We start from the raw sequence: 23,259 nt of genomic DNA, 5'->3' as shown, positions 1-23,259 counted from the left end.
TTTTTTTTATTGAATCAAAGCTGTGTACATTAATGCAACCATGGGTACAATGTTCTGGTTTTATATACAATCTGAAATATTTTCATCAAACTGGTTAACATAGTCTTCATGGTATGAATACCCTCTTAGTTATTGTGTTAATACATTTATAGTCTACATTTAGTAAATTTCACATGTAGCCTTGTAAGATGCACCATAGATGTGGTCCCACCAATTACCCTCCCTCCACCCTTCCTCACCTTCCCTCCATCTCCCCTTTCCCCATATTCTTGGGCTATAATTGGGTTATAGCTTTCATATGAAAGCTATAAATTGGTTTCATAATAGGGCTGAGTACATTGGATACTTTTTCTTCCATTCTTAAGATACTTTGCTAAGAAGAATATGTTCCACTTCCATCCATGTAAACATAAAAGAGGTAAAGTCTCCATCTTTCTTTAAGGCTGCGTAGTATTCCATGGTGTACATATACCACAATTTATTAATCCATTCATGGGTCGATGGGCACTTGGGCTTCTTCCATGATTTAGCAATTATGAATTGGGCTGCAGTAAACATTCTGGTACATATATCTTTATTATAATGTGATTTTTGGTCTTCTGGATATATATCTAGTAGAGGAATTATAGGATCAAATGGCAGGTCTATTTTTAGATCCCTAAGGGTTCTCCAAACATCTTTCCAAAAGGAGTGTATTAGTTTGCATTCCCACCAGCAGTATAAAAGTGTTTCCTTTTCTCCACATCTCTGGTTTTGGGATTTTGTGATACGTGCTAATCTTACTGGAGTTAGATGATATCTCAAAGTAGTTTTGATTTGCATTTCTCTGATGATTAAGGATGATGAGCATTTTTTTATGTGTCTATAGGCCATGCGCCTGTCTTCTTCAGAGAAGTTTCTCTTTAAGTCCCTTGCCCACTCTGAGATGGGATCACTTGTTCTTTTCTTGCTAATACATTTGAGTTCTTTGTGGATACTAGTTATTAAACCTTTGTTGGAGACATAACCTGCAAATATCTTCTCCCATTCTGAGGACTATCTGCTTGCTTTACTTACTGTGTTCTTGTTAGTGCAGAAGCTTTTTAGTTTGATCAGGTCCCAGTAGTGTATTTTTGGTGTTGCTTCAATTGCCCAAGGGATCCTCCTCATAAAATATTCGCCCAGGCCGATTTCTTCAAGTGTTTTCCCTATACTTTCTTCTAGTATTTTTATAGTTTCATGCGTTAAGTTTAAATTTTTAATCCAGTGAGAGTCTTAACTTAGTTAATGGTGAGAGGTGTGGGTCTAGTTTCAGTCTTCTATAGGTCACCAGCCAGTTCATCCAGCACCATTTGTTAAATAGGGAATCTTTTCCCCATTGAATATTTTTAATTAGCTTGTCAAAGATCAAATAACGATAAGTAGTTGGGTTCATCTCTTGGGTCGCTATTCTGTTCCATACATCTACCTCTCTGTTTTTATGCCAGTACCATGCTGTTTTGATCACTATTGATTTATAGTATAGTCTGAGGTCTGGTAGCATGGTTCCTCCTGCTTTTTAAAAAATTTCTGAGTAATGTCTTGGCTATTCAAGGTTTTTTCTGATTCCATATAAAATGAAGTATTATTTTTTCTAGATCTTTAAAGTATGACAGTGGAGCTTTAATAGGGATTGCATTAAAATTGTATATTGCTTTGGGTAGTATGGACATTTTAACAATGTTGATTTTTCCCAGCCATGAGCATGGTATGTTTTTCCATTTGTGAACATCTTCAGCATTTCTTTTCTTAGAGTTTCACAGTTCTCTTTATAGAGATCTTTCACATCCTTTGTTAGGTAAACTCCCAAATATTTCATCTTCTTTGGCATTGCTGTGAACAGAGTAGAGTCCTTGACTGTTTTTTCAGCTTGACTATTGTTGGTATATATTAAGGCTACAGATTTATAAGTGTTGATTTGTAACCTGAGATGCTGCTTTATTCCTTGATCACTTCTAAGAGTTTTGTAGTCGAATCCCTGATGTCTTCCAGATATACAATCATATCATCTGGGAAGAGTGAACATTTGATCTCTTCTCACCCTATGTGGATATCCTTGATCGCCTTTTCTTGCCTAAGCAATGGCTAAGACTTCTATTACAATGTTAAAAAGCAGTGAAGACAATGGGCAACCTTGCCTGCTTCCTGAACTGAGTAGAAATGATTTCAATTTAACTCCATTCAATATGATATTGGCTGTGGGTTTGCTGTAGATGGCCTCTATCAGTTTAAGAAATATCCCCTCTATACCCATTTTCTTAAGTGTTCTGATTATGAAAGGATTCTAGCAAGTAAGTCTTTCTGACTACCATTACTCAGAGTTCAGTTTTAATTTGGACTTTTATGTTTCTGGTTTAAGAGTAGATTTAAATAGGTAGTAGAGATTTGGTGTGAGTCCTTAGAGGGTAGTCTAGGATTTTCCTCAGAAAATAATTGTGGTTCCTCTCAAAAAAGATGTTTACAAACTAGTAATCAAAGCCTTCCTCTGTCACATACAGTTATATCAGCCTTCAGCTGGGAATGTCTTAATGGGCATTACCATTCATTCACTGTATCTAGGGAAGTGAAAGTCTTACAGCACCCAGAGACATTTAATTTTAAGAAAATACATACAGATATCTTCCTTGTCAACCCTCCAAGTAAACTAATCAACCATGGCTCCCCCAACCCCAAGCTAACAGAGTTCTTTTTGATTTTGACTAGGGAGACAGTCTTTTAGGTTCTTATAATATCATTATGATGAGAGAAAAATCAAAACATTCCCATTACCATATCTGACACTTCAGTCTCAGTTTCTGTTACACAAGTGTTTTTTTATTGAGTGCTCAGTGTATATAAAACATCTGGGTAGGTTTTATGGGGGACACAAAAAGGAGCATGGAGCAGACAGTTCCTTCTTTACCTTGTGAGCCAGATTCAAGATTTTCACCAGTTACTGCTCATTGCTCTGGTGTCAGGATTAATTTCACCACCCTGGCTCTTCCTGTTCCCATTCATTGACTCACTCAGCAGGCTCCTCTGAGTTGCAGCCTCTGTTCAAGGCACTGCAGAGCTTTCAGGAAGCATTGGTATGGCCCTTTTCCTTTGTCATTCCTGCTTACAGTCTCTTTTATGTGGTGGAACAGAAATTATTACTGTATTTCCTAGGACTTCAACCTTTGTGTTTCTCATACTCTGTGTGACTATCCTCAAAACATTCAGCAGTGGGGGGGTGAGGGAGAGGCTTCTGATTAACCACTCTTTCTGGGAATAGATGCTCTTATTCCTTCCATCTGAGTGGCACCCACCTTTCCTGCCCCCTTTTCTTAGTGTAACCAGTAAGGATACAGTTTTACCAGATTCTTAATTTTAAAGCCATTGGTTATATTAAACAAGAGGAGTGTAAACAAATGTCACAAAGTAGCTAAACATACAAATAAGCAGAATCTGTTGGACAGTTGTTTTGGGATTGAGGAAGACTACACTTGCAGGAGTATCCAACCTTTTGGCTTCTCCGTGCCACTTTGGAAGAAGAGTTGTCTTGGACCACACATTAAATACACAAATACTAACGAAAGCTGATGAGTGAAAAAAAAAAAAAAAAGGTCCATGCATAATTTTTGTGATATCTGCCACCACAGACAAGCAAAACAGTCCTCATAATCCAAGGCAGCCCACAGGCCATGGGTTCGACACACCTGTCAGATAGTGTTAATTTTTTCCATTTACAAAAAAAAAAAAACAACTTAATTGCAGGGAAAATTTTTTAAAATATGAAAAAGTATACAGTAAAGAGAAAAAATCTGTAATTCTAGCACCTGTTGATCAACCCTATACATTTAGAATATATTCTTTACTTTTCTTGATTCACACAGCAAAGTGGACCTTTCTTTGGTATATATTTCTATGAATTTTAAAATAAAGATTTGTGTAACCACAATTAAAGTCAGAAAAGTTCCATCCTTTCTGTATAAGCACCCCTTTGCCAGCCTCTGCCAACCACTGATCTCTCTGTCCCTATAGTTTTGTTTTTATGAAACTGTCATGTAAGTAGAATCATATAGTATGTAAATTTTTGAGAATGACTTTTTTCACTTAGAATACTACCTTTGAGATTCATTCAAGCTGTTGGCATGTATGAATCATCATTTGTGATGCTAAGTTCTGTTTCATGGGGATGTCCCATAGTTTAATTATCCATTTGCCATTTGCCATTACTTTAAAAAAATTGACATTTCTGGAGTCCTGAAGTACATTAAAATTAAGACATAGATTTAATGTGGTGTGGGTTTTGTTGCTGCAGAAAGTTATTGTTGAATTGATGGCATGTCTTAAAACTGAAGACTATCTTAGAATCGAGGTGTTAATATTGGTGGGATGATCAGTGTGGGGGATCAGTGTTGAGGGCCCGTAAGAGTAAGAGAAGTGTATAGTCAAGAGTCAGATAAAGAACGGCCCTGAGAGCATGGCAAGCCTGTGCCAGAGTAGGGCTTGGGGGAAGTTTTGATCAGAGAAGCAACTCCAGGAATAAACTCTTTTAAGAACAAACCCTTCCTGATTGGGGTGAGTACCAGGAAGGCCACCATCATCAGTGTCAATGAGCTGGGAGGAGCTGGGGAAATAAATGGTGGCAATGCACTAACACTGATGGAGGAAATGGAGGAAGAATTTGGGAAGAGTTTGATGGGAATAGTGAGCACAGTTCAGGGGCAGAAGGTAGTTGGTGTGGAATACCCCACTCTCTAGGCTGGTACCTGGGCAGGAAAGAGAGGAGGCGTGGGAAACCATGGACAGCTAGCTGCTCCTCAAATCTTTAGGTGTTTATGTAGTAGAAATAGGTGGGTGGCATGGGGCATGCTGTACATGAAACTGTGCAACAAAAGAGAATGTCCTAGGGCTTCACAGATTAAGAGGGAGATGTACAAGGGGATAGATACTATGTGAAGGCAGATGGGCACAGGGTGTACTTGATAATGGGAATTTGGGGAAATTATATGATTATTCTATGGGAATAAACTGTGATTTGGACTATTTCCAAGTAGAATTGTATTATAGATAACTATACAGCCCAAAGTTTTTTTGCAGAACTTATTTTTGGGTCCCATCCCCATGTCTTAAGTCAGGTGACTTATTCTTTGACGTATCTCATTTTTTCAAGGTAGAGAAAGGAGCAGTAAATTATCATATAGACCTTTGAAGTACAGGTTCCTATTAGCCGCTGGAGAAGGTAGGGACAGAATATTAGTAACTGACCATGGAAAAATAATTTACTGAAAGGATTGGCCCCTCTTGCTAGATAACTCTTCTCAGGAGGCCTCATTCCTAGAAGAAGCCTCACCTCTCCCTGCTCACACCTGCTCTCCCTTGCTCTGGGTCAGGGAGAAGTAGGTGCCAATTCATGGGGAGGAAAAGAAAGCCACCCATTTGTCTCTCCCCAGTCTCACATTATACTAAAGGTCCCATTCCCAGAGATTTATAGAAGTTACTGTTCACTTCCCTGTAAATAGTAGTGTCGTGGAATAAAATTGTTTGTGGCCTTGCTAATTATATCTTAACTCTTTCCTAGGCAATACTGTGTCTTCACCATTGACCCATCAACTGCTCGAGACCTTGATGATGCCCTCTCCTGCAAGCCACTTGCTGATGGTAGGGTAGAAATTTCTATATTGTTCTGGGTAGCAGGCAGTCTGCCTACTCATGTGGTCTGCCTGGCAACCTTGTGTTCCCCAGGTAGCATAATGGATAAGGCTGGGTTTGCTTTGTGCCTGGCTTTGCAGAGGCCCCTGAGCCAACACAGTTGTATGTATGACCTTAACATTGTGTTCTTGTCATGACTTCAGTGAGGGAGACAGTGAGAAATGTCCTCTCACCCAGACCCTTCTTGGACCTCAGAAGAGGCAACAGTGAGGGCAGGGGAACTAATTCTAGACCTTGGCCCTTCAGTTAGTCCTAGTTTGGATATGAGGTATTATAGAAGGAAAGCTCTCAAGGGCTCTGGGTAAGAGAGACATAGGATTTTCTACCTGAATCTGGCACCACATGAGGTGTCTGAAGGGTACTCTTCAAAGGCATTCCCTACAGGGGATGGCAGGAACACCTACCCTGAGAAACACCTCTGCAGGCCTGAACTAGAAGGCTGGGCTGCTCCCAGATGTTCATCTGTCTGGCAAATTGTAGGATGTTGCTAAGCAAGAAAGTGGGATAGAGGCCAGTGGTCTTTGGAAGTTATAGGAGAAAGAGAAAGTAGCAGTTTACACTCAAAGGCAAGGAGCATAGGATGTGGGAAGAGTAAGCACTAACCGCCTGCTCCTGATACCTCCAGACCTGCTGCTTATGGTCTTCAGCCACTTCTCATCCCTCTCTAAAGGGGTGTCTAGGGGACTACTTTGGCTTTGATCATTCTCAAAGATGGCCTGGGTACTCACATGGCCTTTGATGGTTTGCCCTTGAAGTTTCATTCTGCCACCTGGTCTTTTAAAACATTGCAGAGATATCCATATCTCTCATGAACACAAAACTGTATGTGGGCTCAGTGGAGAATCTCTTCTCTCCTATAGTAGGAAGTGAAGTGTGGTAGCTAGAAGCTGAGCAACAGAAGACATTGCTAAAAATATTTTTATCTCCTTATAGTGGGAGCCCTCCTTGAAACTGTAGGCAGGATTGCTCATTATTTTTACCTAAAGACAACAAAAAGGAAGATAAAGCATAATGAGAGAAAAGAGCCCGTGGAAATTTTAGAAAATTATGTATTTTTAAAATCCAAAATTGAAGGAGCCTGCTTTAAAAAGCAGGTAGTGGCTTGGTTTCTTACATTCTCAGCAATCTCTGCTGCGTGCAGAGGGTTGGACTTACCTGTTCTCTGTGTAGTTGCCACTTCTCTGAGCTCTAGTGTGAAAAATGCCCACAGGCTGAAAAACAGGTGACTGTGGGCCTCACTTTTCATGTTTCCCTTCCCTCCAAGGTTCACAGCTCTGATGTTAAGCATCTGATACTTTGAAACAATGTTTGACTTATTTTTGTCTAGTTTTATAGTTGTTAATGTCATAGGATAAGTTTAGTACCTATTTCTTTATCTTGGCTGGCCTCTCCAAGGCCTCTCCTTGCAGGGACACCAGGGAGCAGGCACTTGTAGCAGGTACTCGCTCTGAACACTAGGGTTTCACACTCAGGGTACAAGGGTACCAGCAGAGATTTCATAGAGGAAATGGTCAAAAATATACCAGGAAAGATAGATTGGGGACAGATTTTTAAGCCAAATAATGTTCTTTATTTGGTAGATAATGAAAAGCCATGTAGATAGCATGCATCAGAACACTCAAAATGAGGAAAATAATTTAGCAGTCCAAGGTGAAGGAAAATTAGTGTAAGCGGAGTCTGAGGCACATTGCAACATTTTAGAAATAAGGACCTGGACTGGAGGTGGTGGCTGATTAGTGGGGGTGGGGTGGGAAGGACAGAAAGAGAAAGGAATAGTGACCAAAGAATCTATGGAAACGGATACTGGGATTGAGGGAGAGGAGTCCAAGATGGTGACAGGGGTTCAAGCTGGATAACAGGAGATGGACCCACAAGTTAGAAATGGGGAAGTCAGGAGGTCAAGCTGGTTTGGAGTAAAGTACTGAGTATACCAACATGGACTTGTCTGTCTGATGGTATGTATTTATGAAGTTGCTACAAATCCTTTCTAGAAGAGGTGGGGTATAAATAAGTTATATAGGTGTAGTCCACACATGTACAGCTATATACAAAGACGTCCCTGCAGGATAAGCAGTGCACTAAAATGCAAGTGGTGATTTTATTAGGATGATGGGATCATTAAGTGATTTTTCTCTTTTCTCTAGTTTCCAGACTTTTATAATATAGTAATAATAGTTTTATAATGAAAAAAAAACCTTGTAATAAGGGAAAGTTATGAGGTGCCAGAAATCACAGGCTGCTTAGTAGCTCACTGCACCAGGTGATCAGACACCTTTCATCTGCTTGGTTTTTCTTGCAGTCCAGTGGGGCAGCTTGGCAGAGCAGCAGAAAAAGGACGTGGAAAAGGACTCAGGGAAGACTCTGAAAAGGCCTGAATTGGTCAGTCAAGCGTTTTTATGGTGATACTTCTACATTTGGCCTTTGTGACAGCAGTTTCTGCCAGGGCCATTTATCCAGGGAGATGAAAAGGGAAAGTCAGTTCCCCAAGTTCCAGTTTGAGTTGAGGTGAGGGGGCTAAGTTCAAGTTCAGTTAGTTACCAGTTCATGTCAGTTTTTGCTTAGAGGAAAAATGCTTAATGTTTCAAAAAGCAAATAATGTTTTCAGGAAAGATTTATATAATACCATCTGTGGCCATTTGTATTTAAAGAAAATGTAAAAGTTTAAGTTCTATTGAAATCATCTGAATGACTATTCTATGAAAAGTAAAATACACTAACAGATGTAACATATCTAGTCCTCACTGTTCCTTTTTGTAGGGTACAGATACACTCCCAGGACTTGTTACCAATATCTCCTATCAGGTTAGAGGCACAGATGATCAATTCCTCTTGTTCATCAGTAGATCATAATTAGGTTGAAGGCTGAGGTAGAGGAGTGCCACTCAACCTTAAGGAATCTCAGTTTAGGAAGAGATTCTACCAGTCTTCCAACCTGGTAATTCTCCACCTTTTTTAGCCCATAAATGCACATGAGGAGAACACTCCTGTGAGCATTACCCATAAGTATGGAGTTTTCTGCCTTCCCTCAAGAATGTATTTAATTATAAAAGCAAGTGAATAAGAGCGATGTTGTAATGATAACCCAGAATCTAAAGACAGTAAATCACATACTTCAGTGTTTTATTATTGTAACAGATCACTTGCAACACACCTCACAGCTGACCTCACCACTCAAGTGTGGGAATGCCACAGTTGTCAGATCACCCTCTGTTTTTTGAATTATCTCTACAGCATCCATTTATTGAATATCCAGATTGTATTTGAACTTTCTACCTTAAAGGCAAGCCATTCTGCCTTAAGATTGCATGACGATTAGGAAATCCTCCCCTGTAATGATCTAAAATACTGCTGTCTTCCTGTGATCTTCCACCTATTAGTCCCATTTATGCCTCTGTGGGACTTCCAGAATAAATCTAGTGGTCATTTGACAACCCCTAAGATACATAACAGTCATTATATATCTTCTGAGTTAGAGCTTCACAGCTAAGAATCTTAAATATTATGCTGTGCCCTTTGGCTTATGAGATAGATGTGAGTTCATTTCCCATGTCACACAGTCACTGCTGCTGTTGTGAAATCTGGGGTACATGGCTGCATATGTCTACTTTGCCTTCCTGGCTGTCAGGGGTGGGTGGCTCTCTCCTACCCAGTTCCTCTTTATTGGGCAGAATTGGTCCAGAGTAATAGCCATTCTGTTCAATTGCTTTGCCCTACTCTCTGAGAGGAAACTGTCACCCAGACAAGTTAGGACCTTTATTCAGCTTTTAGTTGATTCAGCCTCCCAGAAGATCCTATGAGAGATTGAAGTTCACTTCTTTAGCATCTTACTTCTCTAATTTTTTATTCTCTAATGTTCATTCTGCCATTGAACATGGCAGGGTTATCAGAGCTAGGCCTTAGAAATGAATGAAAGGGAATGGGAATGACTGCTGATGGGTTTGGGTTTCTTTTAGGGGCAATGAAAATGTTTTGGAATTAGATAGTTAATCGTTGCACAACTTTGTGAATATACCAGAAACCACTAGAGAAAAACTAATGAATAAATAAATGAATGAATGAGAAGAAATAAATAAATCTACTCATCCTTGAGGCTTTCTGGAAATTGGAATATATACCTTAACCACAATTTAGCAGAGGTCTTGATGGAATGCCTGGGCTGGATACCAATGGTCGCATCTCTTGTATCTGTCTCTCCTCCTTGCCACTCTCATCTCTGAACCATGAAATCAAAACCCTCTGCTCTACCATCTACTCACATTTCCCATCCTTACAGCATGGAGCCAACTGACTCAAAGCAGAAAGGTTTGTGTCCCACTGTCTGAATATTGGAAGATGATCAGGTGAGTGGATGTCCGTCCGGCCTGCAGGACCTCAGAAATGCAAATTAGCTACTGTACTCAAGGAGGCACAGTCTTCCCTCTGGGTTTACTGGTGACCCTCCTGGCTTTCCCTTCCTGAGGGGGGTCAACCAGGCAGCTCTTTCCAGGAACACCATAGAAGTAAGGGAACAGGCACAGTACCTGTAAGGATTTCATAGAATTCCTGAAATCTATTACTTCCCCAAGTGGTTATGTTTGTTACCTGCTGAGAGTCATGATTGATCAACTTTGGAGGCAGTGAAGAAGTAGGAGCTGGAGAAATTATGTCCTCTTCATGCCAGGCTTAGACTAGAGAACCTAAGAGATGGAATGGGCTGGCTGATAGTAGATTTAAAACCAAATGGCTGGATTAGGTGGGGTGGCTCATGCCTGTAAATCCTAGCACTCTGGGAGGCCAAGCTGGGAAGATTGCTTGAGCTCAGCTCTACTAAAAACAGAAAAATTAGCTGGGGTCATGGTGGGTATCTGTAATCCCAGCCACTTGGGAGGCTGGGGCTAGAGGATCGCTTGAAGCCAGGAGTTTGAGGTTGTTGGGAGCTATGAGGCCATGCCACTCTAGCCTGGGGCAATAGAGTGAGACTGTTTCTCAAATGAAAAAAAAAGCCAAAGGGCTGAGAAACTCTTTAGACCTGCTGCTGGGAAGGAAAGGAGGATGTGAGTGTCCAGGAGTTTCAGACTGAAAAGACTCCTGCATGTCAGTTGTCAGGCCACATGCTCCTCCTGGGCTCTGTTCTCACCTCTGGGAAGCCCTTACTCCCCACCCCCATTCACTCCACCCCCTTTAAATTTCCCTTTGCTCTGTTTCCTCCTCTTTTCTCTCATCCTGGAAAGCCTTCCCTCAACCCTGCCATAGCTCAGCAATGTCCACTGTCATCCACAAGGACACCTTGAAGGACTAGTCTGTGTGTGCTGTCGCTGCCTTCTCACTTTCCATTTACTGCTTATTTCATTGGCAATGTAGCTTCAGAAAGTTCACTGAAACAGTTTGTGCCTAAAGGCAGTTCCCAAACTTCCATTCTTTTGTATCCTCTTACTTGTGAGGTTCTCTCTTCCTTGGACTTCAAGGGCCCTACTTGCTCTTGGTTCTAAATTGTGGGCTTCTTTTCTCCAGGAGCCTATTTCACTTATCTTGCACTGTACAGCCTTTTGGGCTTCTGTGCGCTTGAGCCTTTGCACTTGCTATTCCCTGTGCCTGGAATGCCCTTTCTGGGGAAAGCTGCAGGCCTGATCTCTCACTTCCATTAACATTCATTTAGTTGCTTTATCTGTAAGGTGGCTCCTAGCTATTCTGCCTCTAATTCCACCCCTCCCAGCTCCTATCCACTTTCTCTGTTTTTTTCCTCCACTACTCATCAATGCCAAACATGCTGTTGGCTATTTTCTCACCAGATCCCAGCCTTGAGCACCATGCCTGGCTCCAGTGTCAGTCAGTGAATTTTTGCTGGTGTTTGCAGGCATTCATGAGGGAAAAGGTTTCCTAGGACAAGGGGAGAGAAGTCTCTGGGATGACAGGGTGTGAGGTTTTGGAGGGGACTATAGAGAGCTCAGCATGTCTGGCACATGAATTTCAAGTGGGGTGGCAATTATAAATAAAGCAGAATGAGATCGTGAATTCCTTTGTAGGCCCTACTGGAAAGTTTAGATGTTATGCAGAAGGCAGCATTTGAGGTTGAGGAACATCATTCATTTTATTCAAGAAATATATATTGAGGACCAAGCAATGTGCTTTGCGCTAAGTATGCATTGGTAAAGCTAGACAAGCTTCCTATTTTCTTCCAGTTTCACATCAGCTAACATTAAAACAAGTAAATGTCAGAATGACCCATTATTTAGACGTGGGAGTAGGCTGGGGCTGCACAAAGAGTAGGGGGAAAGGACAGTCTAAAGGAAGAAGGACTTTGGCCCTGGAAGGGATGAAAAAGACAACGTGGCTGAAGCATGCTGAAGGCAGGAGCTGTGCGGTAAGTCAGGAAGGTGCTCACAGGCTCTGTTAAGGAGTGGGAGCTGGATTCAGAGTGTGACAATAAGCAGAGTGATTTAAGCAGGAGGGAATCAGGATCCAACTTGCAGGTTGGAGAGATCACTGTGGCAGCAGTGAGGAGACTAGATGGGAATGGTGGGGTTAAAATGATCTACGTAGGAATCAAGTGCCCCGACAAAGGCAGAGGCACAGAGCCAGAACAGAAGAAAGACAGTAGCCAGGAGAGAAGATCAAGGCAAGAGTTGGAGTTGGGACAGCTACAAGAGCCTCTTAACTGGTCTCATGGGTTTGTCCTTTTCTTCCTGCGTACCGAAGCCACGGCAGCCCTTATTGATTGAGATCTGACCAGATGATAACCCTGCTCCACATCCTCCAAGGGTTCCTGTCCTACTGAGGATAAAAACCTAGGGTCCTTATATAATCTGCTGCTATCGTGTTTACCCCTCTATCCCCACCCTGCCCAGTCCCTCTCTTGTCCACTCTCCTCTAGCCACATGTGTCTGCCTTGTCTATCAAACATGCCAGGCTGCTCTCGCCTCAGCGTGTCTACACATGCCATTCTCTGTTTCAATTGCCTTCTCCCGGATCCCTTGCTGCTCTGGGATCCCTGCTCCAATGTAATCTCACAGAGGCCCTTCTGACCTTGCTGTCACCACAAACTTCTCTGCCTCTCCCCATTCTTGATTTTCTTTCAGGGGTATGTAGTGGTTCTGCCCCCATTGGATGGTGAGCTTCATGAGAGCAAGGACATTTTGTTCACTTTTGAATCTTCAGTGCCCAGAGGCTTGTTACATAGTTGGCAACACATGAAATGTTGAATGAATGACTGAGTAAAACAAGTTCCAGATATTGGAAGACAGGAAGAATCTAGAATGACATCTGGGTTTCTGGCTTGAGCACTGAGTAGAGAGTATGCCATTAAATAGGAAATACTGAGGAGAACTGGTTTTAATGGGAAAGACAGGAAGTTCAGATAAGGATATGTTGAGTTTGCAATACCTGAGAGACATCCAGGTAGAAATAACAAGGGGACAAGTAAAAGGTCAGGGTAGAGATGAGGTTTAGGAGTCATCAGTGCATGGATCCAGGAGACATAACCTAGGAAGAAGTCACAGACTGAGAGATACACCCATGCCAGAATCCTCGGACACATGCCCCCAGATTGGAGATTGAGCAGCCCAACTGAGCCGCTCACCCAAGAAGGTGAGACCAGGAGATTGGAGGCAGAGCAGGTGAAATGGTGACTAGTCATAATGACTGAAGAGAAAGGTCAAAGAGGACAGTAATAAGTACTTTGGCTTTGGCAACTGGACCTTGGTGAAACCACTGTCATTGACTTGGGGAAGGGGAAACCAGACTGCAGTTGGTGGAGGAGAGGATAGAAAGTCAGGAAGTGGAAACCACATATGTAGCCATTTCTAAGAAGCTGGACTGTGAAAGGAGGGTTAGGGAGGGTAGAGTTAGAGGTGGCTTTTTCTTTATTTTTAAGATGAAGGAGATTTGACATGTTTCTATATCATGAGATAGGAGATGACAAGAGACGGAGAAGTTGAAAATAAAGGAATGAGAGGAGTTGATTGTTTTGCAAGGTCTCTAAGAAGAGACCTATGCATGAATCTGAGCATAGGTCAAAAGTGAAACCAAGGCACGGAAGATAAGCACCTCTTCTTTTGAGACAGGGAGGCAAGGCGTAGGGAGTGGGTCCCTGCTGCTAGGATATAACGAAAGGGGTAGAGTGAGTGGAAATGCCAAGAAAACTGCTTTTCCTCTGCTTTCACTCCACAACCATGAACACAAAACCTCTGTAAGCAAACAGGCGTTTTTGTTTTTTTTTTTTCCCATACACTAAGCTGACAGTCAGTTTTACAGCATATTCCAACTGGGTATCCCCAATCTGAATCTGACATGACCTACTGCAGGTAGCATCATATCCCACAGATGGAGGGCTCAGTCCCACAAGACTGCACCCCATTTCCAATGCCAGCCTCAACCTCAGGTTGTTTTACCTGCTTCTGACTGACCAGCTATAAATCAGGAATCCCATGGCCCCGTCCTTAGGTTCCATTAATTTGCTAAAGCAGCTCACAGAACTCTTAAGAAATATGTAAGTTTATCAGATTACTATAAAGGATGTTACAAAGGATACAGATAAAGGGGTGTATGGGGTGAAGTATGGGGGAGGGGCGCAGAGCTTCCATGCCCTCCCAGAACTCTGTCCTCCAGGAACCTCCTCATGTTTGGTGCTCCAAAAGCTCCCTAGACCCCTTCCTCTTGGGCCTTTTATGGAGACTTCACTGGATAGGCATAACTGAAAATATGGGCAACTGTGTAGCAATGTGGTCCAATCAAGGGGTATGATCTAATATCCCACTGGTAGACCAAGGAGGGAAACCCAACAAGTCCTGTCTGGTCAGTTTCTTCTTGGCCTCTCTGTGCATCATCTTTCCTCCCAGGTGTGGGGCAGAGCCCCTTCAAAAATAGGGTCTCTACCTCTCTGTTTTTGTGCCAGTACCATGCTGTTTTGATAACTATAGATTTATAGTATAGATTGAAGTCTGGTGATTCCTCCAGATTTGTTTTTATTTCTGAGTAATGTCTTGGCTATTTGAGGTTTTTTCTGGTTCCATATAAAACGAAGTACTATTTATTCCAGATCTTTAAAGTATGGCAATGGCACTTTGACAGGGATTGCATTAAATTTGTATATTGCTTTGGGTAATATGGACATTTTAACAATGTTGATTCTTCCTAGCCATAACCATGGTTTGTTTTTCCATTTGTTAACATCTTCAGCTATTTCTTTTCTCAGAGTTTCATAATTTTCTTTATAGAGATCTTTCACATCCTTTGTTAGGTAAATTCCCAAATATTTCATCTTTTTTGGCACTACTGTAAAGGGAATAGAGTCCTTGACTGTTTTTTCAGCTTGAGTATTGTTGGTATATATAAAAGCTAGTGATTTGTGAGTATTGATTTTGTATCCTGAGATGCTACTGTATTCCTTGATCACTTCTAAGAGTTTTGTGGTTGAGTCCCTGGGGTTTTCCAAGTATAAAATCATATCCCCCCCCACCCCACAATCAGACAAGGTAGGTCAGAGAATTTTGTTATGGAGAGGGAAGGAAGAGTCCTGCAGAGGAAAGGAGGGCAATAGAAGGTCAGAGACAGAGGTGTGCTTTTCTGAGACCTGAAGCACCCAACATTATATAATAAAAGACTATGACAAGGGCTATGGGAGTTACGATCCCAGAGCTATGGGTGAAAACCTGTGTGTACCATAATATCACAGAGATATATTAGGAGAGGGAGTGATGGAGCCTGTCAGCAAGCACTGCTCAAGTATATCTGGGTTTGAATTCTACAAAGTCAGGAAATAGAAACCAGGTAAGATTTTCTTCCAATAATTTTCAGTCTCCAAGGTGAGGGAGCAGAGGTTGCAATGATCCAAATTTGGGGGTTTGCTGGGAGGGCGAGTTGAAGGGTAGCAGGACAAGGCTTCCTCTGAGCCTGGTTCTTCTGTGCCTCCTGCTTATATAAAAAGCACCACCTATACCTGGTCAACTAAAGTTTTTTTAAAAAGTAATCCTGGAATTACATTGGATTCCTTTCCCTTTCAGGACTGTTATTGTGGCCTTTCTAATAATTTTCCTCCGTTCTCACCATCTGCCCTCCACCTTGCTGTCCAGTTATTTTTCCTCCATTGTTTCTGCTTGAAAATCTGCTTGTCCCTATAGATTAGGTTCACACTTTTAGGGATGGCTTTATTACCAAAGCCCTTTAAGTTTAATCCTCAGCCTCATCTCCCACCTTACCACTTCCCAGTGCCACTCCTTTCAACACACACACACATGTGCACGCACACACACACACACATGCACACATGCACGCACATGCAGAAACACAGTTGTGTCTGGCCACCCCAGGCTTTGCTTATCTACTGTACTCGTTCCTGCCTCTAAGACTCTGCTTGCTCTTCCCCCTTTGCTGGCCTCCCTGGCCCACTTCTGTGTCAGATGAAATCTCCTTCAAGAGCAAGATAAACCTCTGCAGAGCTTTCCTTTCTTCCTGGCAGAATAAATTGTTCCTACTTTATCAGCACGTTTTCTTCATGTCTCAGATATAGTAATAAACATCATTGCTTCTGGATTTAATTCCCCATTTTACTTGTTTCGTAAGGGCAGGACGTTCCTTGGATATCTCTATATCCTGAGTATCATGTACGCTACCCTGCATTTAATAAATGTTTGCTTTAGTTAGATGCAACTCAGCAACCTGTTGAATACTTTCAGTGTTTCACTTCTGTTTCTTGACTTGTCCCTTTATTTCCACTGAAGCTTTATCCTTAAGGTTGTGGGTTGCCTATGGTCTTATATCCTGACATAGAGCTGAGTCTACTTCTCCTAAAACAAGTCTATTTCTTTGGAATTGGGCGTTCCTTTCCCCTGTTACATTCAAGTCTTTCATTCCATCTATTAAATCTCAGTGATGCCCATAAGATCACTGAATTCTATTGTCTGTTACTCCAGCTCTGTGAATTGGCCTACAGTTCATTTCTTCTCATTATTTTCTGGCATAGGTCTCTTGTGTGGCTTTCCCTTCTCTTTTCATGCTTATAACCATCCATAGCAACTCGTATCTTGATTTTGTCTTGTCATTTTTCTGTCTCCCTCTTGTCTGTATCCTTGTTATTTCCAAATTCACTAAATGCTAATTTTCTGATAAAATTGACTGCCTGAATGAACCTTAACATGTCGTAAAAAAAAAAAAGTTTATGATATTAAAAAATGTTTCTTCCTTTAGTTATATTTCCTCTGGCTAGCAAGTAGTCTTACTAGCTAAGACTTACTTATAACACCTTACCTAAAGAGGAGCAAAGATAAGAATTATACTCAGCGTCTCCTCAGAAGTGATGTAAGAATTAAAACAGTAGAGTGAAATACTTAGTGTTCGGAAAAAAGAACCATTGACCTTGATTTCTGTACCCTGCACAATTATCCTTTAAAAGAGAAAGAGAAAAATGACTTTGTCAGACAAACAAAACTGAGGAAATTTGTTGCCAGTAGACCTGCTTTGTAAAAAATATATTAAAAGTTCTTTAGTGGAGAGGGAAATACTATAGGTCAAAAATTCAGATTTACGTAAAAAAAGAAAGAGCATTGCAGGAGTAAGTGAAGATAAGATTGATCTAACAAATAAAAGTCAAGGCTATAAAGATTAATTTCACAAATGTTTAGAGATAAGGGGAAGGTATAAGATGACTTACTGTGTGAACATGTACTGTGAGTACAAATACTAAGCCAAAAAATGGGAAATATCTATTAAAACTATAAAGTAGATGTGCCCTTTGCCCTCAAAAGAAATACACAAGATACTGGTCTCTGCTATGCCTTTCATGCCTGTCATGGTAAAAAAACAGGGCTCATTTACTTAAATAACAAAAGTTCTTATTTCCACTTTTGGCCCTGCCAAAATGGAAATCTTAAGAAGTAATGAAGAAATGTCAGCATAGCTATTAGACCTCATTTTCATTCTTTTAGTATCAGGGTGCTAGTATTTATCAAACTAATGATCTTTTTCAAAAACCATTAATGTTTGAAAAATATTTTGGCATGTTAAGATTTATCTTTGAAACAATTTGAAACATATAAACATGGACATAAGCTTCTTAATATTCAGCTTCTGCATTATTTTCACATCATATAATTATTAAGTTCTTATTCCATAAACATTTCAAGTATCCTTTACATAATAATAATAGAAGTACAGTGCATAATACCAAACTAATTGAGAGAGGCAGATGGACTGAGAAAAATAAACAAAACACCCCAATCTAAAAGAAGGCATAAGGGAAAAGTATATTGAGAAAAAAAGGAGGACAAATAAAAAACCTGTTGCTGTTCAAATTTCCTGTAGTTTCTGAATTTCTAGTCTGTTTAAACTATCTTTTCCTGAGAAAGGCCTATTAATTAACCTACAATGATGATGAATTTTTCAATTTGTCCTTGTATTTCTGTCAAAAGATGTGTTAAAGTGACAAAAAAATTAGTAGTGACAAATTTAACTCTATAGTTAAAAAGCAAAAATTGGTCAGACTAATCAAAACAGACATACTTGAAACGTGAAGACATGAAAGATTAAATGGAAAATGATGTAAGAAGACATACCAGCACTGTACTAAGCAAAAGAAAGGTAGTGTATTTTTTTTATTAATGTCTTACAAATAGAGTTTAAGGTAGAAAACATTACTGACTGTGAAGAGAGTCACTGAATTAGAAGGACCAATTTATTGGGAAAATATAAATCTAAGCATATATAATAGAACTTCTGTAAGTTGACCACCCAAAAGATTGTAACAAACTGTCAACATACCACAGTGATCAACATAAGAAACTAAGTCTAATGTACTGATACACACATGTGGTGCAAGTCTGATCTATGAAAATTAGGCCAACGTAAGGAGATGGTTATGGTTAACTGTGGAGGGGCTACTATACATGTATTACCAAATAATATAGCTTCAAAATGTATAAAGTAACACTTGACAGAAATGCAAGGACAAATTGAAAAATTCATCTTCATTGTGGGTTAATTTGACATATCTTTCTCAGGAAATAATAGTTTAAACCAGAAATTTAGAAACTATAGAAAATTTGAACAGCAACAGGTTTGCTCTGGTAACCAGTACTCATAATTAGTGGATAAACAGTGTCATCTAGCACAAAGAAAACATTTACAAAGGTTAACTTTGTATTAAACTATTCAGCATATTTCTTTTTTTTCTTTTTTTCTTTTTTGAGACAGAGCCTCAAGCTTTCCCCCTGGGTAGAGTGCTATGGCGTCACAGTTCACAGCAACCTCCAACTCCTGGGCTCAAGCGAGTCTCCTGCCTCTGCCTCCCAAGTAGCTGGGACCACAGGTGCCCGCCACAACACCCAGCTACTTTTTGGTTGCAGCCATCATTGTTGTTTGGCGGGCCCAGGCTGGATTCGAACCCACCAGCTCAGGTGTATGTGGCTGGTGCCTTAGCCACTTGAGCCATAGGTGCTAAGCCTATTTGGTATATTTCAACAAAATCATTGATATTATGCAGACCATGTTTTTGGATTATAAGGCAATTAAATCAGAAATAATTTTTTTTTTAATTTCAAAAAGAGTCAGTACATTTGGGAGTTTTACTTTTTAGTCTTTTGTTGAGACAGAGTCCCACCCTATGCCCTTAGCAGAGTTGCAGTGGCATCATAGCTCACTGCAACCTTAGACTCTGGCTGTGGGCATCCTACTGCCTCAGCCTCTGGAAGCTGTTGCGATTACAGGTGCTTGCCCCAGTGCCTGGCTGGGTTTTTCCTTTTTTTAATGAGTCGGGGTCTCATTCACAGTCAGACAAGTCTTGAACTTCTGAGCTCAAGCAATTCTCCCACCTCAGCCTCCCACAGTGCTGAGATTATGGGCTTGAGCCCCTGCTCCCGGCTTCATTTGGAAATTTTATTTTATTTTATTTCATTTATTTTTTGAGACGGAGCCTGGCATCACGCTCACAGCAACCTCCAACTCCTGGGCTCAAGTGAGTCTCTTGCCTCAGCCTCCCAAGTAGCTGGGACCACAGGCGCCCGCCACAACGCCTGGCCATGGAAATTTTAAATACATTCTCATTGCACATAAGCCAGATTGACAAAAATTAAGTTTGGCAGTATTGAGTTACCTGCCCTGGAAGGTGAGTGGCCAGCTGAATGGTGTAAATCAGAATGGGCTTGGTCTTATGACTCCTGTCAAGGCCTTGAAAGCTGAGTATAGGTCACCTATCTCTTCATGCTGGTTTTACCTCTAGCATTACCTTCCAAACAGAATACACTGTGTTTCTTTTCCAAAGACTAAAGAGTTTCTATTGCTCCTACTTTATTCATACCACCTGGAAGCTACATAGCTGTTTGCTCTGTGCTGACATGCTAGCCACCCACTGTGAAAATTGGTCGGTACCACAGGAACTGTTAGGATGGAAGCTGTCTTCTCTAGTAAAGGCAACCTAAATTCCCAAGGGTTGGCAATAAAGGATTCCAGGTGGGGCAGGTATGGACATTTTCTCTTGGACATCCACTTCCTCTGTTCCTGACTTTAGGAGTTGACAGTACTTGTTACCACTTTGGTCTAAGCGTGATCATAGGATACACTGATCCTTTGCTCAGTGCCTCAACCACAACTGAAACTAGACTGTAACTTTTAGACAGGAATACATTAAAGATTAGAGGGTAGCAAAAGAAAAATAACAGAGGAGAACACACCGCACCATGGAATGGCTTGTTTTCCACTGCTCCCAAATTCAGGCCCACCTGGCCCTGACCTGTTCCCATACCTCCACATCTGCCCTTCAAAAATCTAGACCTAAAAGGTACTAGAAAGAGACCGTGGCCTACTTCCTACATTTTGCGTTTCCTGTCTGAGAACTTGTCCCTTCCCAGGAAGAGTAACATTAGAAGGGGTTCATTCTCTTTGAGGAAGACTACAGTATTCCCACACTTTGCTCTGCAAGCCACAACAGGAGAACTGCCTGGTCAGTGCACTGCACCGGCTGAGTGGAGCTGCACACTTCCAGCAGCAGGACATCTGGTTATAAGCTGCAGAGTCCCTGGCTACCCACTCAGCACCCAACACTGTCAGGTACATTATGCTCTCCATGTTCCCCAGCTTTGTACAGTGTGTTTTCCTGTATAGTCCTTACACTCAATGCCCTCACAACCCCCCTAGTTCAAGGGGAAGATAGAGTTCCAGGCTCTTATCTCTGAGGTCACTGGGTGGGAAAATCGACATTATCGTCATCCTTACTTCAAGTTCAACCAAGGAGAGCACTGCAGCCTTCCATATGTGAACCTATTAAAGCTCCACCCCTGTCTTGCCTCAAATGAGGCCCAGAGGAGACAAATATGTGTATATCTACATATATCCTTTATAGTCTCCTCTGGCCCTCAAGAATCAGCCTGACAGTGTTCTCTTGGTACTGGACCACTCCTTTCAACAGTTCTGTCCTGCAGTTGTCTGTTTCTCAACTTTCCAGCTACTAATCTTGCAGTTGTTCTATTTCAAGTCTTCCCTAACCTTTTGCAATTAACTTTATCTCATACCGAACACCTTAGTTTAAACCCTCAGATTCAGCTCCCCCCATATTCTCTTAGCTTCTGGGTTTATGCTCCCCCTTCAATGAGCTAAGCCTAAATACTATGTTTCAATGTGATGCCCTCCCTAAAAATTGAAGACTGCTGTGAGAGGCAACTCAGACTCAATTAGGAAAGTTTAATGTTCGCTGTTGGAGACATATGCCTTATGTAACTTAAAAATGAGATCTAGGTGCACCATTTAATTTAACAAAATCTGCACTTTGTTTGTTGGGGGGACCCTTGATCACTCTAAAGTTCATTTTGGAAAAGAAAAATTCCACGTTAGGGCAATTTTCTGCTTGGATACATTTCTGGGTTTGGTCTCTGACATCTTCATGATGCTTGGGACTGTGATTGCTATTCCTCCTACATTCCTCTGCCATGTGAAGTCATTTCTAATCCCCATTTTGAAACACTGATTTTTTTTCCCTCTTGTAGTCTCTTATGTCAGAGGGCATTCTAACCTCAGGCAAATCCCAGGCGACCCAAGCCCTTGATGAACCTATCTTTGTATAAGGCTCTTAATACTGAACCTGTGAAAAGACATGGAAAAGTCTGTAGATCTGTCAGCTCATAAGGAAGTGTAAGTCTTCTGTAATCATCTGAGGCATTGGTAAGTGAACAATTTTAACTGTCCCTGTTGTATGGTCATTTTTACTGGATTGTACCTTAACTCAAAAATCCAAATAACTAAATAGTCATGCAAGGGCTCTGGCATGGAAGTGGGCTTCTGGGATGCTTGCCAATGAGTTCCTGTTTTGAGGACACAGGAGCTAAGTGGAAAGATTAAGTGGAGAGACAACTCCACCCCTCTAAGTCTTATTCCTATGTTCCATTCAAATCTTGCTAGCCTGATTTCTGTGGGGTCTGGGCTTCGGAAATTCTCTTTTTTCATGGATGTCTCAGTGCACCTTGTTAAACCAAATTTGGACTGTTGCATGTTCATCTGCTTCCAGCTCTGCTGATTGGTTCCAGTTTCCTTTTTCATTAAAGCCAAGATAATCTGGCACCCACCAGTCAGGCATCCTCAAGTATCTGGCACCAAGGTAAACCTGGAAGCCAGTTAAGAAGTCTCATCAATCCAACACACTCATTGCATGATGAGAGGCACTTGTGGTATACCAGAAAGAGCACTGGTCTAGGAGCAGGAGAGCTGAGTTCTTGTCTCATTTTTGTCTCAGTGTCTTCCAGTACCAAACTACTAGTATACAAACTAAGCTACATTTATGCCTGTTAGTACAAAAACACCACCTAGCATTAAAGATATTAGCATAAAGTTACATATACTTTTGATGCATTTCTACAAAAGCAAATAAATGGTGTGACAACAAAATGAGATGGGACCACAGTCCAGAGGAAGGAATTAACCTGTTTTTACTTTAACATTGCCTGATCTATAAAACAAGAGTAAGAATTACTGGGAGGTATAAAAGAGATAATCCCTGGCACTTAGAACTATGCCAGACAAAAATAAGTGCTTGATGAAAGTTATTATTCATATAAAATTGACAAGGATTTGTAGTAAGGATTATGCTGAAATTTAAAAGTTTAGTTGCTGGTCAGAAGTCAAGGTAAGAACAGAATAGAGAAATGTACATAAGGAAATAGACTCACATACAGACAATCACCTGGTTTTCAGCAAAGATGTCAACTGCAGTGTTGTAAGGAAAAGATGTTTTTCTCAATAAATTATACTGGATCAATTGGATACCCATATGGGAGGGGGGGAACGGATTTTGACCACTCCTTTATACTATACATAAAAATAAATTCCATGTGGCTCATAGATATAAATGTAGGCTCGGCGCCTGTGGCTCAAGCGGCTAAGGCGCCAGCTACATACACATGAGCTGGCAGGTTTGAATCCAGCCCGGGCTGCCAAACAACAGTGATGGCTGCAACCAAAAAAAATAGCTGGGCATTGTAGTGGGTGCCTGTGGTCCCAGCTACTTGGGAAGCAGAGGCAGGACACTCACTTGAGCCCAGGAGTTGGAGGTTGCTGTGAGCTGTGATGCAATGGCACTCTACCCAGGGCGACAGCTTGAGGCTCTGTCTCAAA

General features: G+C 41.2%; 1 protein-coding gene across 3 annotated transcripts in view; it reads left to right on the top strand.

Annotated features, from left to right (window-relative positions):
- The window catches only part of DIS3L2 (DIS3 like 3'-5' exoribonuclease 2), a 372,485-nt gene that overhangs the window by 234,115 nt on the left and 115,111 nt on the right, over positions 1-23,259 (top strand). For 2 of the 3 annotated variants that reach the window (XM_003784860.3, XM_023510309.1), the window contains exon 10: positions 5,564-5,643. In XM_003784860.3, the coding sequence (XP_003784908.1) occupies positions 5,564-5,643 (80 nt within the window). Of the gene's footprint in view, positions 1-5,563; positions 5,644-7,993; positions 8,231-23,259 lie in introns of those variants that run through there. The other variant, XM_023510310.1, reaches the window with a different exon arrangement.

Source organism: Otolemur garnettii, unplaced genomic scaffold (genome assembly GCF_000181295.1).
Source record: "Otolemur garnettii isolate 467f Iridium unplaced genomic scaffold, OtoGar3 scaffold00013, whole genome shotgun sequence".
Lineage (NCBI taxonomy): Eukaryota > Metazoa > Chordata > Mammalia > Primates > Galagidae > Otolemur > Otolemur garnettii.
Note: the sequence above shows the minus strand (reverse complement) of the source record. Positions and strands in the feature narration are given on the sequence as shown.